This window comes from Carettochelys insculpta, chromosome 6 (assembly GCF_033958435.1).
Source record: "Carettochelys insculpta isolate YL-2023 chromosome 6, ASM3395843v1, whole genome shotgun sequence".
Lineage (NCBI taxonomy): Eukaryota > Metazoa > Chordata > Testudines > Carettochelyidae > Carettochelys > Carettochelys insculpta.
In genome coordinates, this window is record NC_134142.1 from 13,968,624 (window position 1) to 13,993,820 (window position 25,197).

At 37.2% G+C, this 25,197-nt stretch overlaps 1 protein-coding gene across 3 annotated transcripts in view; it reads left to right on the top strand.

Annotated features, from left to right (window-relative positions):
• Positions 1-24,203, top strand: part of PPM1A (protein phosphatase, Mg2+/Mn2+ dependent 1A) — a 49,054-nt gene extending 24,851 nt beyond the window's left edge. For 2 of the 3 annotated variants that reach the window (XM_074996302.1, XM_074996301.1), the window contains 5 exons: positions 7,194-8,047; positions 10,681-10,798; positions 15,692-15,800; positions 20,572-20,629; positions 22,756-24,203. In XM_074996302.1, coding sequence (XP_074852403.1) covers positions 7,214-8,047; positions 10,681-10,798; positions 15,692-15,800; positions 20,572-20,629; positions 22,756-22,803 — 1,167 coding nt within the window. In that variant the 5' untranslated portion in view covers positions 7,194-7,213 and the 3' untranslated portion in view covers positions 22,804-24,203. The remainder of the gene's footprint in view (positions 1-7,193; positions 8,048-10,680; positions 10,799-15,691; positions 15,801-20,571; positions 20,630-22,755) is intronic. The other variant, XM_074996303.1, reaches the window with a different exon arrangement.
• The last annotated feature ends 994 nt before the right edge of the window (positions 24,204-25,197 follow it).

The window sequence follows — 25,197 nt, forward strand, 5'->3', positions numbered from 1 at the left end:
TCTCAAAATGTTACCTAAAATTGTTGTTCTTTTACATGAAGCACCTCAAATTCTTCCTGGAATGACAAATATGAGACAGGGCTCCACTTCTTCTGCAGTACGCGCTTTCATAAAGACAAGTAAGGGAAGTTAGAGCCTCAGGTGGAGACAAGGGAAGCTCCATCTTAGAGCTTAGTTCTATAGACACAAAGTATACATTTTTGAGTCTTTGACATTTATTTGTGGCAGTGTTTATCCTCTGTCAATAAATACAGCATTTATATAGCAAGAACATTGCAAAGAAGTGTTTTGGAACTGGATAGCCTTCCAAGGAAAAATTGTGCATGTTTCACATTTTATTCTTCTGCTAGTCTCAGAGCAGGGGCACCTCCCTTCCGTTTGCAGCCTGCCCAAATAAATTAGACATTAGATGGGTTGTGATCAGTGTTTTTGCCCAGTGGAATAAATTTTGTTATGTGCTAAGGTATCTGAATATGCACATCATCCATAGAAACACACACTTGCTGCTGTGCGCACTCTGCTAACCTTTTGCGTGGTACCTGAATCTCTCCTGAGCACCCACCCAAGTGCTTAGCTTACAGGGAAGACTGATCGTGATTTAGCTAACCAGAGTGCACTACTTCTTTCCTAACTGTAGGAAAAATAGCAGGGATACTTCAGTCTTCATTAGTAACTCTGGATATTGTGGTAGGATGTGTTAAGCAGGGAAGAGGTTAATATAGTGAGTGGAGAGGCCTGCAGTGTCTGATTGTCAGTGCAAGATAGCAAGGCTGGGACAATGGTGGGGACATAATTCTGCCAGCAACTGTACGATAGCACTGTGGTGCAGAGAGCAAGAGGCTATGTGACAGTACGTCTGGGTGGAGTCACCTCTTAGAAGATGGCTGAAGAAGTGAAGAGAGAGGAGGGCCCTCTTTCTCTGGAATTTGGCTGAAACGAGCCGTGTTTTGAACATACTTAGCTTTTATTTAGCACTTTGGCAGAGAGAAGCCTTGTATTTTTTCTTTTTAAAGATCGGGTGGATTAAAACTGGACTACTTTAATGTAAAACCTTACCCCTCTTTTAAAACTTACATAAATATGGGTTTACTTTTAAATAATTTTAAATGGCAATTTAAAAAAAAATGAAAATGGAAGTGTTCCGGAAACTAAAGGCTTAGCATCTTGCTCCCTTCCTGGGAGGGGATGGATCACTCGATTATTTACTCTGTTCATTCCTTTCGGGGAACCTGACAAGGGCCACTGTTGGAAGACAAGGTATTGGGGCTAGATGGATCTTTGATCTGACCCAGTATGGCAGTTCTTAATGTTCTAGGAGGGAATCTATATTTTTAAAGCCCAGCTTGCATCGGAAGTGAAGAACTACACTGTTTACCAAAATTTTATGGAAAGTGATGATGTTAATACTTTCACAAAAACATTGATAAACCCTGTAGGCTGTCATTTAATGCTCTCTTCAGTTGCAGACTACTGTATTCTATTTGTTTATGGATAACTAAATTTGCTAAGATGAGTTCCACAAACACATTATGGTTATCTACCGTTCTGATTATGTGTACTGCTACACTAGGTTTTAAAAAGGTATTAATTCATACATGCAACTATATTACTTCTAAAGTCTAGTCTTGCAAAGGTAGCAAGAGCACTGATCTACCTTCATATTGGTGATAAAACTAACTTGCTTGGAGTAGGGGATAGACATGCTACTGCAAAAATTAACTCCAAAAAGTAACTCCCATTAAGGATTGCTAAAATTGTATATGGCCCATCTGTCTTAAAAAAGATCTTGTAGTCAAATATCATGTCCTTTTAAAAAAGATTAAAAAAATGAAAAACAGGAAATACCAGCTTAAAAAGCACACCTGTGAATGTTATGTGCATATTTCTCTTAACTTAACTCTAAATACCCTTGTAATTGAAAAATTACAAGTGAAAAACCAACTTTGCATTTGACAAGCTTTGTGTATAGTCAGATTTACTATATTCTGTGTATATTCACTTTCCCTTTTTGTGCAAGTGGTTTACACAGTAGTATAGGTTAAGAAATACTTTGACATGAAAATGTGAGCACAAAATAAAAATTTGGGGGCAATTTCAATTGAAATTTGAAATTACTGAATTGATTAAATTCCATTATTTTGTTAGTACTTTTTATACTATTGAAGTTCATTCCAGAACATTGAAGGAATATTGTAATGGAATAAATGAGCTGTAGTTAGTTAGGGAATAATTTTTTTAAATTAGTGTAGCATTATAAATTAATGGAGTTCAGATCAGTATCTAACTTCAGTGGCATGTTTTAGCTGAAAAGAGAGACGCAGCGTCAGCAGTGGTATACTCTGTCAATTCTAGCATCACCCTTTTCTGATGTCATATTTGTATATCCCTGTAGGGCACAGATTACAGTATATACAGTGTGCACGCCATAGGTACAATAGCTGTGTTACTACATTTTAATTGGTTATTTTGTTCAGATCCAGAATATTGTGGTCATATAATTCTAGCTCTATCCCCCCATTAAATAATGTAGAACAAATGTGCAGGTTGGCCACTGCATCTCTAAATAAATGCACAGTGTATTTTTACAAATCCATAGACAAGGCCTGTGCATACACAACACTTTTTTGTTGACTAAAGTCAGGTTTCACAACAGTGCTCCTCCTGCTGATTTAATTTTCCTGCTATGCCAACATAATAAAACCACCTCCTTGACCAGCACAGAGTTTATTGCAGTTAAGTTAAAGCACGAGTGGGTAATAAATGGCCTGTGGGCTGGACACAGTTCGTGAGGTTTAGTGGGCCCTTGGTGGGCCTCTGGATGCTTTATTTAGCTGTGTGCCTGCAGTTACAGCTACTGGCAGTTCCCATTGGCCGTGGTGCACTGTTTTGGTCGCAGAGAGCCACAAGAAGTGGTAGCCTCTCCTATGCCACTTCATGTAGTTCCTAGTGATTGGTAACAGTGAACCACAGCCAACGGGTGCTGCAAGTAGCAGTAACTGTGGTTGTACCAGTAAATAAAGCATCCAGCTCTCGGGTTTCTTGTTGCCCGCCCCTGAATTAAATCAGCACATTCTCGGGATAGACCTGGGTGGCCAGATACAGTGTGCGGGTTGGATTTGGCCTAGCATGACCCCCTCAAACTGCTGAAAGTCTTGCAGCACGGTGGGGTGCTCTGTCATGGCCACACAACTCCTAGAAGCAGTTACCTGCTGTTGGCGAGTGTCTTCGCATGTCCCTTCAGGTACTGAGGGACAGTGTGCCTCTGCGCATTGCCCCATCCCCATCGCTATCCTGACAGCTGCCATTGACTGGAATATAACCAATGGGAGAAACAGAGTCAATATTAGTGGGTGCAGGCAACGCAAAGAGACCTGTTGCTTCCCACTCCCAAGGGATGTGAAGTAACACACTTGCCAATGACAGCTGCTTTGTTTGGCATGGGGACACCAGGGCACGCAGGCAGCTCTTCTGTGCCATGGGCTGGGAGCCACTTATGGTAAGCGCCTTCTTACAGGGCCAGATCTTGCACCTCACATCCTCTTTTACACCCTAGTATCCTGCCATATGTCAGAACCCCCTCCTGGAGTTGTACTCCCTCCAAGATCCTCTCCATTAGTGTAATAAAAAAGCTCAGCCTGTGACCACTTAGTAGAATTCCTGGTGGACCCCCACCACCCTGTGCACATTATTGTCCTGTGCGTGTGTGGAATAGACTGCATTTGCTTCTCTTGGCATAAGGGGCCTCCAGGAGGTGTATCACACTATTCATCATGACCACACTGGTAAGCAGTTTCTGCTCTGCAGCCCTTCAGCCAGGTACACAGGTCCTCACCCTTTTAAAGCTCTGGGACTATTTCAGTTTTTGAAATTCTTACTACTTCCTTGTTTGGCATGGACACCCACCTTGCATCTTCCCGGCTGACATTGCTGACTTTCTGTAACAAATGTGTTCCTGCTGGGTGTGCATTGCAGTTGATAGGTCTATGGGGATGAGAGGCCGTGCAGTTGGAGCCCTGATCCAGCTATAGGAACTTTGACGTCTACAGGCAGATAGTTTGTTGTGCAGATGAGAAGGGCAGTGAAAAGGATATGCCTCAGAACCGCTCAAAAATCAAGGAGCTGAGCAGAAATAATCAAGGCAAACCGTCCCTCTAGTACGGCACTGAAAACATTTCACTTCATGAAATACTGCAGCATAGGCCACTTTGTTTTTATAACACTCATCAGAAGATTGGTGAGCACAGTGTGCTTTCAGGCAGAGATGGTGGGTGCAAAGTTTATGGGGGAGGATGGAAAAACAGTATAAAACATAATCAGAAGCAAGGCTGACTGAGGAGAACATGTGGGGAAGCACTGGCCATGTGACTGTCACCCTGGGCCAGGGAAGGACCATGAGAACCCTGCTCCTCCTCCACTCTGCCTTTTCTGCTGCAGGTGTCAGGCCCACCGTCCAGTTCCCCCAGAAACCCAGGAACTCTGGCCATGCTGTCTGTTGGCTGGCCTCTTGCCCAGGCCTTGGGGGAGGGGGCACGTGCTCCCCACAGGTCGTGTCAGTCAGAATCCCTTAGAATTTTGGGGCAGGGAAAACCGCATCATGTGGCAGTGATCCTGACCCCATGGATATGAACTGTGATCCATTCCCAGAACTCTTAGGAGGAGGTGGCAATTTGCATGGTGGGTTAGCTACCCACAATATACTGCTCTCTTTGTTGGTGCTAGAGCATTAATGATGGATGCAGTCTCCTGACATGAGGATCATTGTTTGAATGTGCCCAAGCAATGTAATTACAGTGATGTAATTTTAAGTTGACTTAATTCTGTAACGTAGATCTGGTAATGCAGTATTTTGTTCATAGGCAGGATGTACAAATATTTGAATGTGCTGGCACTTTCTTAGATTAAATACTCTTAAGACTAGCAATGTTTGGACTCACAAAATTGCTAAAGATACCATTTGCAGAGTTTACCACTTCACTGTTTATCCCTTTTTTCCCCTCTTTTCTGGCAGTGTGAGTTTGAGTACGCACATTTTGGGTACAAAGGAATAGATAGGGAAGAAATAATCTGGAAAGCTACCAGGATTAATTTGTTCCTTAAAGATATTTAATGATGTTCTGCAATGAAGTGGTGGTGTCATCTTTAATATAGTGTGGGTCAGGTCCTTTATATGCATGTGTTCCCCTTAAAAGCTGCACATCAGTGGAATGTTTTGCGTACAGAGGTGCCTCTTCTGTGGCCGGGGCACACTGTAGCTGGGGACTCTGCCGCAGACAGGTGCTGTTCCAGCTGGACGGGAGTACCCTGCCGTGGCACGCTGATGACTGTGGGGGGGCTCTCCAGCATGGCCGGAGCAGCCCCCAGCCAGAGCAGCCTGGCCTGGTACAGATTAAAAGTGCAAAAAGAATGGCTAGCATGTGAGGGTGTGGCGCAGTCAAGATAGACCAGTCAGTTTACACCTGCGGTCAGCAAACTTTCTGAGGTAGAGTGCCAAAATTTGACTTTTTGACCGCTGTGTATGGCCTGGTTGCTGGTGATACTTTTTAAAATCACTAAGGGTGCGTCTACACTAGCTGGCTCCTTCGAAGTAGCTGGTACAATATTGAAATAGCACATGTCGCATCTACACGCACCATGCGCTATTTCGACGTTGAAATCAACATTAGGCAGTGAGACGTCGAAATCGCTGTTCCTATCCGAAGATGGGAATAGTGCCCTTCTTCAACGTTGAATGTCGAAGTAGGGCATGTGTAGATGATCTGCGTCCCGCTACATCAAAATAGCGGGGTCCTCCATGGCGGCCATCAGCAGAGGGGTTGAGAGATGCTCTGTCCAGCCCCTGCAGGGCTCTGGTCACCGCATGCAGCAGCCTTTAGCCCAGGGCTTCTGGCAGCGGCAGCAGCTGCTGCTGCAGCTGGGGGTCCATGCTGTGTGCACGGGGTCTGCAACCGGTTGTCAGCTCTGAGGACCTTGTGCTGTGCAGGCCGAGTGTGTCTGGGAGGGGCCCTTTAAGGGAGCGGCTTGTTGTTGCCCCAGAAGGGCCATGCCAGCCAGTGATCCCATCTGCGGGCTTTGCTGGCCCCTTATTTTGACGGGGAGTGCTTGTGTGTGTGGACGCTCCACGTTTCCTTCTGGGGTGGCTCCTTTCAACGTTCCCCATCGCTACTTTGATGTTGAACGTTGACGGCATCAGCCCTGGAGGATGTGCAGACGATACACATTGAAGTAGCCTATTTCGATGCTCTTACTTCAAAATAGGCTACTTCGGCGTAGTGTGCTAGTGTAGACGCAGCCTAATAGTCTTTCTTACAACAGCTTCATTGATAAATTGATATGCAGAGCTTTGCTGTTTAGGTGGTGGTTGGTAGCATTAGCTGTTCTTTTTGTTAATCCACAGGCAAGCTCCTGGCTGCATGGGGGAGGAGGGCTGGCGCTGAGCTGAGCTCCTGCCTTGTGAGCTGGTGAAACCCACTCCCAGCACCCATGCTGGGAGTTTCTGTCCCCTGGTTTACACCATTTAAAGGTGTGATAGTACTGGGACACAAATATGCTTGGTTCTCTGCACCCCCATAAGGGTGAATAAAGAAAAGATTAAAATTAAATTTGTTTACTGAATGAATGAATGAAATGTGAATTTCTAATACTTGCAATTTTATTTCCAAACAGATTTCCTCAAACATTTCAAAGGCTTTTTCCTCCTTGAAGTATAAGTACACAAAAAGTTTGAAGTTTTAAATAAATCTATACCACAAAATAGACTTCTCAGAAGTTAGTTGCTGTAAAAAGTAACCAAAAGTCTAAGATGTTTATGATAGTTAAAATAGTTTGAATGGTGGTTTTTGTTGTACTTATTTTCACTACAAGTGTTTTGATGAAAACCACAGACACTGCCATAGTGTAAACTTTTCTTCATGCATGGTTACAACTTAAATATTTACAGAATTATACAGAGTACAATCAATTCATAGTAAAGGCTTAAGTCAACAAAAGCAAGTTGAGGCATTTCAGAGTTAAGGCTGATATTTTAGTTAATTCCTTATTTTGTGTCGTGTTAAGTACCAAAAATCCGAGTTTCCCATCTTCAGTTGTCTTATCTTTAATGTTGTTTAAGTACCATTTTTTATATGTAATAGTATCTAGCAACACATTAAAATTATTTGTTTATAATTTTGTTTAAATAATATTTTTTTCCTCAGAACTGAACGAACAAGTAATCATGGGAGCATTTTTAGACAAGCCAAAGATGGAGAAGCATAATGCCCAAGGGCAGGGTAATGGGCTACGTTATGGGCTCAGTAGTATGCAAGGTTGGCGAGTTGAGATGGAGGACGCACATACAGCCGTTATTGGTTTGCCAAATGGACTTGATGGATGGTCATTTTTTGCTGTATATGATGGGCATGCTGGATCCCAGGTTGCCAAATACTGTTGTGAGCATTTATTAGATCACATCACAAGCAACAAGGATTTTAAAGGGTCTGATGGACCACCCTCTGTGGAAAGTGTAAAGAATGGAATCAGAACAGGTTTTCTGCAAATTGATGAGCATATGAGAGTAATATCTGAGAAGAAACATGGTGCAGATAGAAGCGGGTCAACAGCAGTGGGTGTCATGATTTCTCCTCAACACACTTATTTCATCAACTGTGGAGACTCAAGAGGTTTACTTTGTAGAAACAGGAAGGTTCATTTCTTCACACAAGATCACAAACCAAGTAATCCACTGGAGAAAGAGCGTATACAGAATGCAGGGGGTTCTGTAATGATTCAACGTGTGAATGGCTCTCTTGCTGTATCTAGAGCTCTTGGAGACTTTGATTACAAATGTGTCCATGGAAAAGGTCCTACAGAGCAGCTTGTCTCACCAGAGCCTGAAGTTTATGAAATTGAGAGATCCGAAGAAGATGATCAGTTTATCATACTGGCATGTGATGGTATCTGGGATGTTATGGGAAATGAAGAGCTCTGCGACTTTGTAAGATCCAGACTCGAAGTCACTGATGACCTTGAGAAAGTTTGCAACGAGATAGTCGACACCTGCTTATACAAGGTAGCTGGAATTTTAAGTGGAGGAACTTATTATGTTTTCAGTACAGTGATAGTAATTTCTGTTTTATCAACAAAATGAAACTATTTGTCAGTTCAGATCTGTGGAATAGTTGAAGTTTAGTTTCTGTAGAATTTTGTAGTAATAAGTATATGATGCAGTCATTCTGCTGTTATGCCACCTACAAGAATGCCATAATGGATATAACTAACAGCGTCAAATACTAAGTCAGGGCATGCAGATCTCAATAGTGTGCCTCCTTATATGGCTAGGCGTTTAAATTATGTAAAGATATATTGTGCTTTGTGGCAAATTATTTGACACTTTTAAACAGGGACAAAGAGAAATAAAACAGTGCCCTTTTTGCTGCTTCAGAGTAATAAATATGGATGTGAAAATAGTTGATATAAATATGAGGTCATATATACATTTATCATAGAGATCGAATTATTTGAAAACTGGTGGTATTGGTATGAATGGAAAATGTAGTATTGTAGGAGAAATTATCTCTTTCTAAGAATAAAGAAAATAAACAGCTTTTATACCTCACAAAGTAGTAAACAAAGGTCATAAACAATAATATTTTCCCTCTTCTGTCATTGGGAAATGTAGTATGTCTAGTTCATGAAAAGACCATTGTGAAATGACTGAACTTGGATTTCTAAAATTAAGAACTTCACTTAACTGCTGAAATATTTTCTGGTTTTTAAATGGTTCCTTATATAATTTTATTTCTGCATAAAAATTCGTTTCTTGTACAATTATCTGCAAATTATTATAGCTTTTAGATGTTCAAGAATCCAACTAATTATATCTGCTTAAGAGGACAAGCACAATTTTTAGTTAATGAATAGATATAGCGATTGTTTTCGTATGAAATTATTCAGTTTTCTTGTTTCTATACACAAAATGAAAGGTTGTTCTGTTTGCTCAATAGGACTGACTGAACATAATTAAAAATTTCATAATTTTTTAACTTTTCCTAGATAAGCATTTAATTCTATTTATAAAACTGAGCCTTGATAAACACACCGTAAATAAAGGCAATATAGCACCGTAATAATGGCACCATTTTTCCTAAGAGGTCTGAAATAACGACTCTCTTAGCTAAGTAACAGTTTTCTAGAGACAAGTAGATGAGAGAACATCTTTTATTGGACAAACTTCTGTTGGTGAGAGGAACCTGTGGAACTCTTGTTCCAGTGTCTCTCAACAACAGAAGTTAGTCCAATAAAAGATCTTACCTTACCCACCTGGTCTCTCCAATATCCCAGGACCCAAATGATTAAAACAATAGTGCATGAAATAGTCTTCTCTCATTTTAAAGTCTTCATTCCTGCCCTTTTTTTCATGTATAATTTCAGCTCTATTTGTCTAGAAAATATAAACTCAACAGGAAAATACTGCTTTTCAATAGCTTCATAGTTTAGACATCAGTCTTACAAATATTTGAATCCATGCTTACCTTTACTCACGTGAGTAATTTTATTGGCTTCAGTGGGACTATTTGTGCTTAAAGTTCAGCATCTACGTAGATGTTTGCAGAATAGGGCCCTTAACAATTGGAAAATCATTTGAATCACTATTTAATACTTTTTTCTACAAAACGTTTATAGTATTACATTCACGTATTTTATTAAAGATGTACTTATTTTGCTTAGTTGTATTCTAAAAGTTTGCACAGTGAGATGTATTTCTATGCGTAAATGAAAATGTTATGCCACATCCACTGCTCCTACTTAATGATTGGCCCTTAGACTTGTTGTACGGACACGTCAGTTTTGGTAAATGCCCATTTGACAGGACAGGTTGAACCTCTCTAATCCAGAACACTCTCATCCAGCAAATTTTGGTAATCCGACATGATTTTAGTTAGCCAGATGACCACTTACCATGGGTGTGGCCAACTTTCCTGTGGTCCGATAGGGTTTATTTACAGCCACCAGTCCCAGTAGTCTGTTCTGTTCTTTAGCACTAAATTACCCTTAAATGTCCTCTAAGAGTCCAGTAATCAGTGGAAGCGTTGGTAATCCTGCTAGACAATAACCTCCTGTTCAGCAAATTCTCTCATTTGGCACTGATTAGGTCCCAAGGATGGTAGACTAGAGAGGTTCAATCTGTAGTAATATTTTAGGTGTCTAATATGATTTTTTTTAAATTTGCTTTATATTTGGCTTCAAATATCTTACTTGTATCTATATTAATTCTCATACAGGAACAATTAATGTAACCTTTGTCTCCAAACAGTATCAATCTTTAAGAAGGATGGAAAATGTTTATGAATTTCAGTAATCTCCCATGTTGCTAATTTTGCAAATTTCAGCATTCAGTAAGATGCTTACAATGACCCTATTAGTTGATGACTTGCATCAGTCATGAAGAAAAATATTGACAAAGTATATTTAAAAGCTTGTTTGTAGTGAATGACATTCAACATGCAGACTTTAAACAATGTTATTTGCAAATGACAGTTTTTTATTTAATGGTATGAAAACATTCTAAGTGCACATGATGAGCCAAATTTTATAATCTGTAAACTGCTTTGAGATGAACTTGGGATGAAATTCAAGTTTGTATTACTCACTTGATAACAGGATACTGACTGTTTTTGTGTTTGTTTTTTTCCTCCCTACCAGGGAAGTCGAGACAACATGAGTGTGATTTTGATCTGTTTTCCAAATGCACCAAAGGTATTGCCAGAGGCGGTGAAGAGGGAGGCAGAGTTGGACAAGTACCTGGAAAGCAGAGTAGAAGGTGGATCATTTAAAAAAAAATAAGTAGCTTTGTTTCTAAACAATCCCTCAAACAACTAAGCTCTAACAAATGTAGGTTTTTAGTAAACCTTTAAGTGCCATTAGACCTTTAGGCTATGCCTGCACTTGGAGCTAGGATGTGTGATTCTTAGCTTCCATAGACATACTGGTATTAGCTCTGAAAATAATAGTGTAGCCATGGTAGTATGGGCTACATTTGGGCATAGGCTAGGTCCGCCAAGTATAAACACTTCTGGACCCTGAGATACATAGGCGAGACATATAGTTTTCCCTGAGGCTCACCATTGTTCTGGCCACTTTGACAATGTTACTATTTTTTGAGCTAACACTGACGTCTCTACTTGAGTTGGGAATCGTACCTCTAGTTCCAGGTATAGGTGTAGCCTGCAAATACATCTCTGGAAAAGGCACTCCTGTATTCTGTTGGATGTATGCTGTATGTCATGACAAAATACTACTAAAACAGAAATTGCAGAACCTTACCGTCCTGGTGGTTCTATTTAGTATGGCAAAGGAAAGTAATCTACTTGTGCTCAATGTTCTTGATGGGTTCATTAGTGTCATGAACTTCAGGCCAGTAAGTTTTGATTCCTGGCAGGTGCATTTGAATGAAACCTGACAGCATATTTTTGAAGATGCTAATTTGAGTGCTATTTTTCTGCAAAGCTATGTACAATTACATGGTTGACCCTAATAAGTATATTGTATGGTAATTTAAGGGTCCTAATGTTACTGTTAACTTAGTAGCACTTGAAAATATGATTCTATTTAAGAGTAAAAGCCTATCAGCATTTCTGTTACAACTGAACTTTAAACATTCATGCCGAACTGAAGCTGACCTATAATACCATCCTGCCAGTCATTTTTGAAAAGCAAATTGTGTTTACATTTTTGTTTTTAAATTTTAAGAGGAAAAGAGGAGAACAACAGTTTTAGGCACTTTGTGCCATATAACTGGAATATATATTGACTTAAAAGATAATTTAATATTTTTGTAATCTGGACTGTAGTGCTTTTGGGTATTAAAAAGCAGAGATTGGTGTTTAAGAAACAGCTGCCACTGAAGTGTTCACATCTCTAAAATAATAAATTTCCTAAATATCTAAAATAGTTATTGTACACATGATTTAGTACACAGATGAAATTATTTTAAGAATGGAAACATACTGAAGTTATAGATTTTAATTACTCAGTTCTTATGAGTCTGTCATGTTTTTAATATCCAGGCTAAGAGTCCCTAACGTGCATTGGCATAATATGCACAGCTGCTAGGGTTTCTCATATCCATGACTGATAAATTATAGCAATGCCTCATGCACTTTTTTTCCCTTTTTAACGGTTAGCAAAAATGTTTAATTTTAGAGTTTTGGTTTAACTTGAATATATCTTGGCCTTAGAGGTAAGGTTATATCTACTTTAACTGACCCCCATTGATCTATGTGTATTACAGTAGATGGAATGGGAACATTTTGTCCATTTTTGTTGCTGTATGGCTATCCTAAATATTAGAACTGCATAAAATTATTCTGTAGGGAGCAATGCATTTATTTGGTTGCTGAGTTTCTTAATTTTTTAGAAATAACATGTTTCAGGGACAAGTGAAGCTTCATTTGTGTATCTGTGAGGGGGAGTTACATGATATCGAGCACTTTAATCCTAATTCAGTGGACAAATTTATAAAAATATATTGCTGCTATCCCTTTAGAGTCCACACTTTAAAACAAAGTTATTTTCCTTGGACTTAAACATCTTTTCCCTTTCATAATGCACACAGAAATAGTATTTACGCTTTCTATTATAAGCAAAAAATGCAACCTTATGGCAGTTTATAACATTACATAGTTTCTCAATTTACAGCACTCGCTATCATGAATGAAGTTTGCAGGACTGTATGTAAGAGAGGGAAACTCAAGCCACAGTGTCACTTTGTTACATTAAACTTAACTGTATTTACACAATTAAAGTAAGCTTGTTTCATGCTGGAAGTCTACTATACAGTATTGTGTACTGAGTGGGACTAATGTGGCCATTGCTGAAACTTTCAACACTGTGCTAAATAATCTTACTACTGTTATCTTGAAATGCCTTAGTAATAATTCAGTGTTTAAGATTTTAAAAGCTTCAATTTCAGTTAAGAAATTGGTAAATGTAAAGAAATTCTGAACATAGTTTTACCAGTCTGTAATGTCTAATTTAGAAAATTCAACTCCATTAAAATGAAAAATTTGTGATTCAGTACTGCAGTACATAGCAGTTACGTAACAATATATTGTTTGTCTAGCATAGTCCAAGTAATGAGGTTAGATTATATTTTAATGTACATTTTTCTTGTTGATCAGCTAGATAAAAGCATTTCTCATCCCAAAAAGTGCAATAAAATCTTATTTTAATATTTTCATATTAAAGTTTGTTAAACTTACTGCTGAATAGAAGGCCATGTATTGATGGTCATCTTAAAAAAATGGGAGAATAAAAAACCTGATTTGATACAAGAAGGTTTCTGCTTTTCCACTTATGCTGGACTACCCTTCACTCCTTTCTGGTATCAATATTGGATGCTTCTTTGGCTCAGAGAACTGAAAATGTCTAATCAGAGATGAAGTAAGAATGGGAAACCATCTTTGTGCCATCCCTTTCCAGTGAATCAGTGTTGCTTCTGAAAGGTTTTGAAGACTTTCTGGCTGGAAAAGATTAATAAGTCGTTCCCAGATATATTACTTCAGTTACTGAGCTGGTTTGGCTTATATTTTAAATTAACATTTCTAAAGGGCTCTGCCCCATTCTTTAAAACAAATTTTGTAGCATATGCATAATTAACACAGTACTAACTGTGGTTATTAGATGTATGTAAACCACGGAATTATTTGAAACTGATTGTTTTAAATTAACTGGCCTTTTTCAGAGAAACCCTGAAATGTTAGATTTTAAGAATTTATATGAATTCAAACAGGAAAAAAGTAGATTTTGAATTTTTTATTTTTAGTGTAAAAACATTTTCCCCACTGTCTTAAATAGTGAAAATGTTTAAAAGATTTAAAGTAGGTTAAAGAGAAAGGGATGCCAGATGCATTTTAACAAAAGAGAATTTAATTATTTTTTAAAGAAGCACTGGATTGGTTCCATTTGTTGTGTCATCAGTGTTATTTCAGACTGTATCTATAGTTCTATCTAAGTATTAAATGTACTCATTTAGTGGTGACTGTATGTTAAATGTACTGCAGCTTTAGGTTGTAAAACTGTGTAGTTTAGGCAAACTATAAATCCCTTTATTTTTGTACAGCAAAACTTTAGCTTTAGAATGATGTAGAATATACTAGATGTTGAAGATTACACAATAAAGGAACTTGGCAAACCAAATCTGAGATCTTTGCTTTTTATTCAGATTTAAAAGTGTTAGAGTTCTTTTTTCTAAATACTAGAGGGTTAAAAAAATGAATTTTGGCCATAGTTCTTGAGAAAATGGCACATTTGAGTGTTGAGATGTTTGCCTAATGTATAGTTTCACATATTGGATTTCTTTCCTACTTAAAATGTGGGACTAAACAACCAATACTTTTGTACTATACATTTTGACAAATGGTTATTTTACTGCAAATAATAGCACGTCAGTGTAAATTACTTTTATAGTACCTGGCTATAAATTGGGATGAAACTTTTTGCGTAGAAGGTAGCAGACCAGAAAACCTGTTCTGTTCACACATTAGTTCATGAATTTTTACTGTTTTATTTATTTATTTATTTAAAAGGAAAGTAAGCTGGTTTTAGAAGTGTTAATGTGCCTTTAACTCTCCAGTATGAATTAAAAATTGGTGTATGGTACATCTTGATTTCCCTCCTCCGCCACCCCCAGTATTTGGGATAAAAAATAAGCTGCTAAAATATTTAGATTAGAAGTGGGCACTCCATGTTTTGAAACTATTTTTTTTCAAATTTGGAGAATTCTATTACGTGCACAATACTTACCTATGTATGCACATTATTGTACATGTGCTATGACACCCACTTGCAGATAAATAGCTCCAAGCTGAACATTTATCTAATAAAATATCCTTCTAAATAATGTCTTTGAAGGCGTTTCCAGTGTACTGAGAAATTTATACACATTTAAATGTTACGGGATCATTGACAATTCTCATTTACTTTTTAAATAATGAAAATGGATTTCACAAAACTGAAAGTGGTCTGTTTTCACACACTCCCCAAAGGTGATAACTAACATAAGTTCAGCTCCAGGTGTTCGGTGTTCAGCGCTAAGAAGGGGATGCTTAGGAAATTTAGCTATCTGTTCTTAGCACACTTTGCTGTGGCTACTGTAGTGCTTACCTGATGAAGAGGTGGCTTGGGTTTGTTATATATAAACACCTGTTAATGTATCCTTTGAGTTAAGGACGGAGTTGTATGTGAATTCTGACATTCTTGGCTTTTGCCACTTGGTTTATGTTAATATTGTGCGATCTGGTATGACTGTGTAAGGCATATTATAAACAAATACCTAACTTCTTATTTCTTCAAAATACAATATTTTCCACATGGCAATTACCTTTTCTCATCCATTGTAATAAAAAAGATGCATTAAAGCCTGGTTTTGCATAGTCAAAATACAATAATTATGTTCTAGTGAAGCCTGTTTAAAATTTTTTGGAAGTATTGAACTTTGTAAAGAAAAGAAAGTAATTTCTATTTTGATCAAATATACAAGAGCTTTTTGCAGGTACATTGGCTGTTTTGTTATGGCACCAAGATTTCAGACGGTGCCCAACATGGTAAACGCTATCTGTTAAAGTTTTAAACTGCCTTTTGATAAACTGAGTATTTCAGTCTTTTCAAGTTAAATTTGGACTGCACTTACAAAAAAAGTACTTCTGATTCCCAGAGATCATAAAGAAGCAGGGTGAAGGAGTACCAGACTTAGTCCACGTGATGCGTACGTTAGCAACTGAGAGCATCCCAAACCTCCCGCCAGGGGGTGAATTGGCAAGCAAGTGAGTCTACGATACTGTAAATGTGCTTTTGATCTAAAAATTAACAGACTTTTTTTTTTTTTTTGCAAGGCCACTCTTAAAAATAAATAAAACTTTATGAGGGGCAAAAAGGGGAACTGTCCATTTTCAGTTGGTATTCTTTTGATCTGTTTTAAGTTGGGAAAGAAATTCATGCATAAGATTGTGGTTTACTGTGGACCATAGTTCTAAAATTAAAAATGTGTGAACATCACACTACAGTTGCAAAAAGAATGGACTGCTTTTAAGGGTGGCCTCCTCTGTTAATTATAGCTTTAAAATGTTTACTGCTTTTATTTTTGAGATGTAAGGGAAATGTAATGTATATAATGGCTCATTTTGAGATATAGTTTATGTACATAGTTAAGAAACTCAAATTTAGTGCTTCATTTGGCAGCTTTCTTTGCTTTTGCTAGAATTATCAGTGAGCTATTTAGCTAATTATCCCTCCAAAGGAAATTCCTGCATCTTTCTGGCTAAGCAGGGGATTGAATTTAAAATTTTATACAGATACGTCTTGAAGAAATAGTCTGAAAGAGACTTCCTAGTTTTATACATTAATATCAATCCATCAAATTCAAATCTTAAACTTCTCTGTCCATTAAATCAAGCAATTTTAGTACAGATTATTGCTCATGGACCAATATTTTTATATTCAAAAATGTGTTTAACATAATACATAATAAATCTCTTAAATTAATTATTATTTTCATATTGTGCTGTTTGCTTAAATATGATTAGCTTTCTTTTAGTTGTCTTGATAAATGATCTCTAGGTTTGGGATGTCAGAGTCATGACTTCCATTGAGCAATAAACCGCTAGAGTAAATGAACTTCTAAGGGAACAAAAACCTTGTTTTCATGCTACTGTTTCAGCATTTTTTACAAAAAGAAAACTGAGCAGGCCGTGTGAGATGTCAGGACACTTTGTTTTTAGAATATAACTTTCCTTGAAGCATCATTGAGTGAATTATTGTTGATTATATTTGGCAAATCTAACCATTTCAGTGTTACATTGGAATGTGTATTCTTTTTACATGCCTTTCTAGTTCTGTTTTTATTTTATTTGGCTTGTGAGCAAGCATCTCCTGCTGCACCTGACTTAAGAGTAATTTTATGATGCTAGTGAAAGTGGTGAACGGACACCTATTCTTGGGAGACTGTTACTGTGTTGCAGCAGAGCCATGTCATCTGAGATATTAGATCTGTTGTTAATCTGTTTATAGGACACAGTATATGTTACCCAGTTGCAGTACTTCGTTGATTAAATAAACCTGGATAGTAAACAATTTTAAGGTATGCTGTCAGTGTTAAGAGTCAAAATTAACTTTTTATTCCCATCCTATGTTGGTGTTTCTACCTTTACTGTTCTGTCATGCGTGTGATAATTTTGCATACCATTTATTGTGAACCGCTGGTTTTGTTTTTGTTTTTTTTTTAAAAAAAATCTGAAATACTTAAAAATCAACTGTGTAGCTGAGAACTAATATTTGTTTACTCTGAGATGCAGGCATTTGGTTAGTGAATAAATGCCATGATGGCTTAGGCTGAGATTTTAGAAACCATTCCATGTGCAGGGGCAACATTTAATGAATCTGCTTAAGTCACAGTATAGTCTGTGGGATTTAAGAATGAGTTTAACTTTTAAACATCGTCTTTAAGTCATTGAATTAGGCCTTAGCATAATTCAAAGGATGCTGTCAATTTGAAAATCACGTTTATCTGAAAAATTGTATACTTGCAACATCTGATATAATTATGCCTGAAAGATTAGAGAGCATTTTTTTCCACTTTATGCATGGAATATCACTTTCTGATATTTTTTGTTGTTTCCCTTGTTTATATGGGACTTCAACAAAGTGGGGAGAGGACAAGAGGGACAGGGGCTGCAAGGAAAAAAATATTTTAAAAAGGAGAGAGAAATGTGACAGTAAACACGCATACTTCTCAGGGGACATCAAGGAAAGTAGTAGTACTGAAAATTATTTATAATTTTTTTTTTAATAAAAAGTATTTAAATAGCAAAATGATGAGGGTCTGAAAAAGTTCTTGGTGGTGGTTGGTTTGTTGTGCTGCCATGTGTTAAAGGAAACAATTTCATCAGTTATAATTACACAACACATTCTTAGAACATGGTAACTTAGAATATTTTACTAATTAAGTTTCAGGTTTCTAACATATTACATAGCTGGCTGCTTTCTCTTGGAGGATCTTTTCACAGCAATAGCGTGGCAGCATTAAGACATTTTATTATGCCATAGTTATTACAATGAGAGAGAAAAAGGTTGATTTTAAAAGCAAAGGCTGAAATTTTTTCACTGCAGTCTATCAACACCCAAAACCATTAATTTCTCTTCTAAAAACGTACACTTTTTAGGCTGTACCTCACTACCTCAGAAGATCGATCATGGCTGATCTTCTGGGATTTGATTTCTCACATCTGGTAGGGACACATGAAGTGGAAATGGGGTCAGCAGTCATATCGTGAGGAGTAAGGGAAGTCAGTGGGAGAAACTTTCCCATTGACCCTTTCCAGTGAGGATGGCCAGGTATGTCAATTGCAGAAAAGTCTACTGTAGCTACACAGTTGCCATAGCTAAATTGCATATCTGCAATTGACTTACTTTCCCTAGCACAGACATAGCCTTAAAGCGTTTGCTATTAGGATGTCTGGAAATTAATAATTAATAGAGCCAGCCTACTTATGATCATATAATCAATCCCTACCTTGTTAATGGCTGCCCACAAGTTATTAGGTGATTCTCAGAATGGATGTTGTGTTTAGGATCTTTCTAATTCCCTTGTCCCTTTTGCCCATTCTCTGCCTACAGTGGATTCCCCCATACTTATTCCTCACCCAAAGTCCCTTGTTCCAAAACTGAATTAATCAGTTCACACCCCTGCTATCATGCTACCTGCATGGCTCCTTCCAGGATTCTGGCTTCTTTATATTTTCCTAGATTTCCTTCACTGCCTGTGAAAATGTCTGGAGTCAGTAATTGGTTACTCATAATTATAAGCATTTTAAACAGCTCATTATGACTAAGTATAGTCCAGTTAATAACAGCTGGGGCTGTTGGCCTGGCTCTACCCCTGTCATAGGGTTGTGGGGGTTCTACATGGTGAGGCTGTAGGGCTCTCCCAGCCCTGCTGAGGTCCCCAGGCTGCTGGCTGGTCTGGATGTCTATGCCCAGCTTCCATACACCTGCCAGCAGGGTTCCTGGCAGGGCTCTCACTAGGGTTTGGCTCCCCATAGTGGGTGTCTCCAATCCCAGCCATCTCCCTGTAGTGGGGCTTCCTGACCTGGCTTGCTGTCCTAAGGCTTGCCCTTGGGCCTCCTCAGAGCAGGCTGCCAGTGGGGCTTCCTGTCACCAGCATGGCTCTGCTCTGCCAGTACAGTTGGAGCTCTGTGGTCCAGGTGCTCTTTGGTCCAGCAACATCTATTATTGTTCTGTCAGAGGAGGGATGTTGCTGGATGAGTGTGTGCTGGATGAGGGAGTTTCAAAATGTCTTAGGAAATAGGGGCAAATATATTCTTATCATTAACATTGCAATTAATTGTGATTTTTTAATTGCTTGCCAGCCCTGATTCAGAGCACTCTTTCTGCATCTGACTCTATTCTATAAAGTAAGAACCAAGACATTCTTCAGCTCTGTCCTCCCATAATCCCCCTCCCAAAAGACAGTCTTTAAAAATCTCTTAATTGTACTTAGACCTTTTTCCCCGGTTATAGCTTGCTTACTGAGGAAGACAAGCACTTCCTCTTTTCCTTTTGCTTCCTCCTGTTTTTTAGTTCTGTTACTCTAAGAAATCCCTTGTTAATCTACTCACCTACAGTGAGGTAAGCAGGAATTGCAAGCTATTTTTGTTTTATTTTATATCTTTGTAATTAATCCTCTTATTTCCCATCTGCCCCCCAAGAGCATAAGCAAGGCACAAGAAAAGGGGAGGGGAAAATACCAAAGCCAAGCTGTTTTGTGAGAGATTGTAAAAATTGAAAGTTCAAATGCGAACACAAGGTAAATTTCCAACACAGAGTAAGTTCATTTGTTTGTTGTTACTAGAAGTCCCAGGAATATCTCTGTTATAGGGTGAGTTATACAATACAAAATTTCTGGTTACAAGATAAAATTTTCTTTTAGGGAATAATTGTAGAAGGGAAATGAAAATTGAGTATATAATGGGAAGCTGATACTGCTCTTTTAAAATAACACACTGACAAGAATTATAAACTGACTTAAAGCAAACCAAGAATGCAGAGCTTTCATTAAGGGGCACACAACATTTTTATTGAGGAAAAACAAATACAGGGTTTTCTTGTCAAAAAAAAATTTTTTTTTTGTACATTCATGGTGTATCATTTACTGTCACCATATCCAGCAAGCACACAAATGCATATTGTTTGTGCTGCTCACCAATCTGTAACTTCTTATTTCAAAGACCAAATGTGGGCATGCCCCTGACAGTACATCAGGAGCAGACAGTCTAATTGAAAAAGTCTCATACAAATATGTAATTTTACATTTTGTTCGCAAAACGCTTTGGTGTTTAAAACTGTCTGTTCCAGAGTCCAAAAGAGACACTATATAAACTATATGAAAACACAATAACTTTACTTGCAAAACCCTTAGATTTTAAATGTATAAAGCTTATTGTTTTAAGGCTTTGCATTTTAGTAAGTCATGATTGCATTTAGGAAATGTCTGACTTCATTTAAAAAAAGTCTTAACATTTTTTTTCTCCTTTGGTTTAGACGGAGCGTGATTGAAGCTGTTTATAACCGACTGAACCCCTATAGAAATGATGATGCGGTAAGTGCTTTCTCCAGTCATTTCCATCCTATCCTTTGAAATCTTTCAGCCTGCTTGTGCACACCCTGCAGGGGGAAGGATTTTTCGCCCCCGGAGGACATTCTTTAGATTGTGCTTAGTTCCTTCTCTCCCCCATTTTCCCTCATCTGTACCAACAGACTTCTTATGTAGTCTTCCCATTCACGTTTTGAAAGTCTGATTGTATTCTCTTTCTCTGTTTCCATACCTTGCCAGAGTCCATCACTGAAAGCAGATAGTGGTTTGTTCTGAGAAATCTAATTTTATTTGTTTCATCTTTGATACCACAGAAATAGTGGGAAATCCAATATTGAAATATTTTCATTAAGATATTGTGTTAAATTTTAATTCCTCGAATTACTAGCAAAAGTGGTCTTATTGTAACTTTCTGTTGACTGCATTGTTTAGTAATTTAGTGATGGCTATGATTAGCATATTTACAATTCTAGTTCAGTTAACATAGTTTTGTGGTCATAGGGTTATGTTATGTTGTAACTTCCCTAAATTATTTTTCACAATGAACATTCAATTAAAAACAATTATAAAATGGGAGCATTAATTCCATTTAGAATTGAATCACTTTGTGGATACAACTTTCAGTTCTTGAGATTAATCTGTTTTGTAAAGAAAGCAGTTATGTCTTAATGTCTCTGGCACATAGGTCAGTTATTTTAATCAAAATAATGTAAGTAAAATGCAGTTTGTAAATGCTTTGACATAACGGAATCTGCCTACTTGGTCTCAAATTTCGTTTGCCACAGTTTTTACACCAAGACTCTTCTATTCTTGTCTCCTCCTATTTGTAAGAAATTACCTTTATCTGTAACTGAAATGGAATTATCCCTGCACAGAGGTGATATGTAGTTATTCATTGAATTTCTTCTGCAAATGTACAATATGCAAATCAAAGTGTCATTGGTAGTCATGGTTTGGATAATACAACATCAGTAAGTAAAGTTCTGTACTTGGTGTTGCCTTAATTTTTTATCCTTTTGCTTATGACACACATGGCCATCTCAAATTCTTATCCTGCTTGTCCTAGTCCTTTCTAACCTCTGCCATCTACTGATTGTAAGACTTCCTGTGGGACTACAAGTCATTTTTAAAACATTTAAAATCATTCTGTCATGGTCACTGTTCTCTCGGGTCCTGCAAGGAGGGAATATTCAATTCAATTGTATTTAATGGCTGAATAAGGAGAACAGGGCTTCCACATCAGCTTCACCAGTCTAGAGTGTTGAGAGGTGGCATTATTCTGACCAACTTTAAACAGCAGCCTCTTTCCTCTTAAATTAATGCCTCTCCAACTCTGCAAACACAATCTTGCTGAGTTCTTCTATTAAGTAAAACTGATGAGTGGTACGGTATTCCTCATTCAGTTTTTCTTCTGTTAAACTCATTGTGCAGTAGGGAAAGAGGATGAAAAAAATTAAGGTATAGAGAGGGAAAGATGAACAGAGTAGGGCTTATTAAGCATCATATAATGATATTCCAGCACAAACAAAACTATATTGAAATGGTGGTGAGGCACATAGTTTAATAACTTGAAGGTAAAACCATGTTACACACATCTTATAATTATCCAAGAACCAGGTGTTATGGATTTAAGTAATTCAGAGTTAAACCTACACTTAAATATGTTTAAGTACAGCAATACAAATTAAGAGAGCCAAACATTTCCATGTAGTGATACCATGTGGCCATTTTAGCATTTATGGTTTAACTGTACAGTTTTTGCAACATTCTCCCCTCTTGTGTCATTACAAGGAAAAATTTAGGTTGCTTTGGGTGCCCTGATTGTATTTTCCATATCTTAGCATGTTTAACTTTGTTTAAATTTAAATCTTAAATCTCAGTACATTACTTATGGTGTCACTTGAGCCTTCCTTACAGGAAGAGGGCTGAGAAGGCTAAAGTATATTATGTTTTAGAGTAATTGTTAGAAAAAGCTTTAGTACTAGCTAACATTTACTGAATTAATATAGCTTAATGAATATAGATTTTTGCACGTTGTTAGATACTTGTGAAATGCTATTCCTAGTATGAAATCCTTTATTATGGGGAAGAAAAGACACTCCTGCAATTATCTGTATTTTTGTCCTTTTCAGTCTGGATTAAACAGAAACTGCTGTAATTTTGGGCACTCCAGACTTTAAAGGGTTCCTTCTTTTTTCTCTGTTAAGGACTCTGCTTCAACTGATGATATGTGGTAAAACTGCCCATCTAGCTGTGGAGTTTACATTCATCCTCCAGTTGAAAGTGCTGCCCAGCCTCAGAGATCCTTCTTAACGTTCATCCTCAACTTTATTTAAAGAAGGGATTATGATGTGTTGGTGAGAGTGATTACACCTGAAAACTACAGCAGTATGACATCTAGCCCAGGAACTGATTTGTGTTTTGTTTTTTGTTTGTTTTTTGTTTTTTTTGGTAAAACAGACTTCTGTAAACGTGATTTCAAACCATAATTCATGTTGTAAATCTGACTCCAGCAATTTGTTGTATGATTTTGTTTTTGTAAAGTGCAATTGTCCTTGTACAAAATGCTCATATTTAATTATGAACTGCTTTAAATCACTATAAAGGTTAGAAGAAATGTATGGCTTGTTGTTTGATGCAACAAATATATAGCCCTTTAAATTTATGTTGTGGTTTTGGATTGCAAGGAGCAGCAGCCTAGCCAGCTAGATGCTCAAGAGGTGCATAAAACTTTAAGATAACTTCTATTTTATATAAAGCTGAACATTTGGGCAATTTACCCCTTCTGTGGGGTGTGAATTTGCTTGGCATTTGCAAAAATAATTAACATACCACTCATTCACCAACAAATCTTTTTCTTTTTTCTTTTTTCTTGGTTGCTGTTTACAATGGTCCCAGTCCTGCTCCTGCTTGAAATCAATGAGAGTTTTGGCTGTTACTTTGGTGGAAGCAGGGTCATGTCATCTAACACAGCACAATCATAAGTATTCCAAAGTTGAGGTTAAAATGCCCTGATTCTTTGCACCTCTTTTTTTACAACCCCTTTTCCAGAATTACTAATCAGTTGAGCAAAAGGGAGCAACTTCCTACATACAGTAGGAGTCTGCAGCATTTTTATTATCCTGATCGGCTGAGTCTGCTGCTGTTCCTAGTAAAATATTCTGAATTCCATTTTATCAATAAAGCTTGGTTTAACAAACAAGAAATTTAATCATATATGTGTAATTCCTCATTTTTTCTGCCTTTTGAAATTCTGTGCCATTGTAAATGAGATTTCACATGTGGAAAATATTTTTAATAATTGGTAGCCCATTTCTAAAATGGGGAGATTGACTGTTGCCCAAGGCATATCCTGACACTGGAGGATGTAGTGGGTTTAATCTGTTACTCTATTTTTACATGGGTTTATTTCAGGCTTTGTGTTTCTCACTGAGATGAGCATCAGTTTGAATTTGCCTACTGTTTATGAAAATTCGTCTGTCAAGCCTGACAATCTTAACATTTTATGATGTGTGTTTTTAATTGACCCACTTTATTTAGAATAAGAAACTAGTGATTAAACAGTATTTGTGATCTGAAATATAGCATGTTGACAATATTTAATTGTTGGTCATTAAAATTAAATTCTAATTTAAAAAGTTATAAGGGTAATATAAACTAAATTGACTTACTTATCTTTCTCCTACTGAACATTCAAAACGTAAGTTTTCAAATCAGTCATGTTTGCAAAACTACTGTTTTGTGCACCTTGTATTCTTGTCTTCTTAGGTTAAGGATATTGTGTTTGTTGTTATGTAGCTTACTTTAATCATTCAGTAGGCAGATTCCCCAAAAGGAAAGTCAATAAAATATGAGTAGCTTTGTAACACTTACCACAACTTTAAAAAAAATCAAAACTTGGTGTAAAATTACTTTTTGATAGGAAAATGTAGTACAATGCATTTTTTTGCTATATTTGTTTATCCCTAATTTTGAAGTATACATATTTGTATATATAGCCTTAAAACTAATGCAAAGTTAGGGAGCTTTGAACAGTGAGAAAGTAACTTATAGTGTCTCAGAATTAAGTATAGTATATACCAGCAAAATATTTCTTTTATCCCTCTTGTTTGTGGGGTGCTCAAAAGTAATTTCTTTGTATTCAGTTTGTAATATGTTCAAGCATGAATGAAGAAAACATAAGCACTATTTGTATTTATAAATTTATAGCAATTTTTGGTTAAAAAACCAGTTCCTTACCTACCTACAAATAAATGCTTAAAATGTCTAATTTTGTTGTAGAGTGCAAAACTATAATATAATTTATAGCTTCGCAAGCACCTAATTAACAAATGTATTTAATACTACACAGCATACTAGTACAGGAAGCTAAACTTACTTTTAGGACTAAGTAGATAAAGTTCTGTTCTTCACTTTTCTACATAGACTAAAGTTTAGTTCTGGAAACTGCAAAACCTTGAACTGGACTGTGGAAACTGAGACCTAAAATCTTTAAAAATCACAAGCAAAACTGTGGTGGAAAGCCATACTTCAAATACGATCTCTTAAAATATGTCATAATGACATACTGTGTA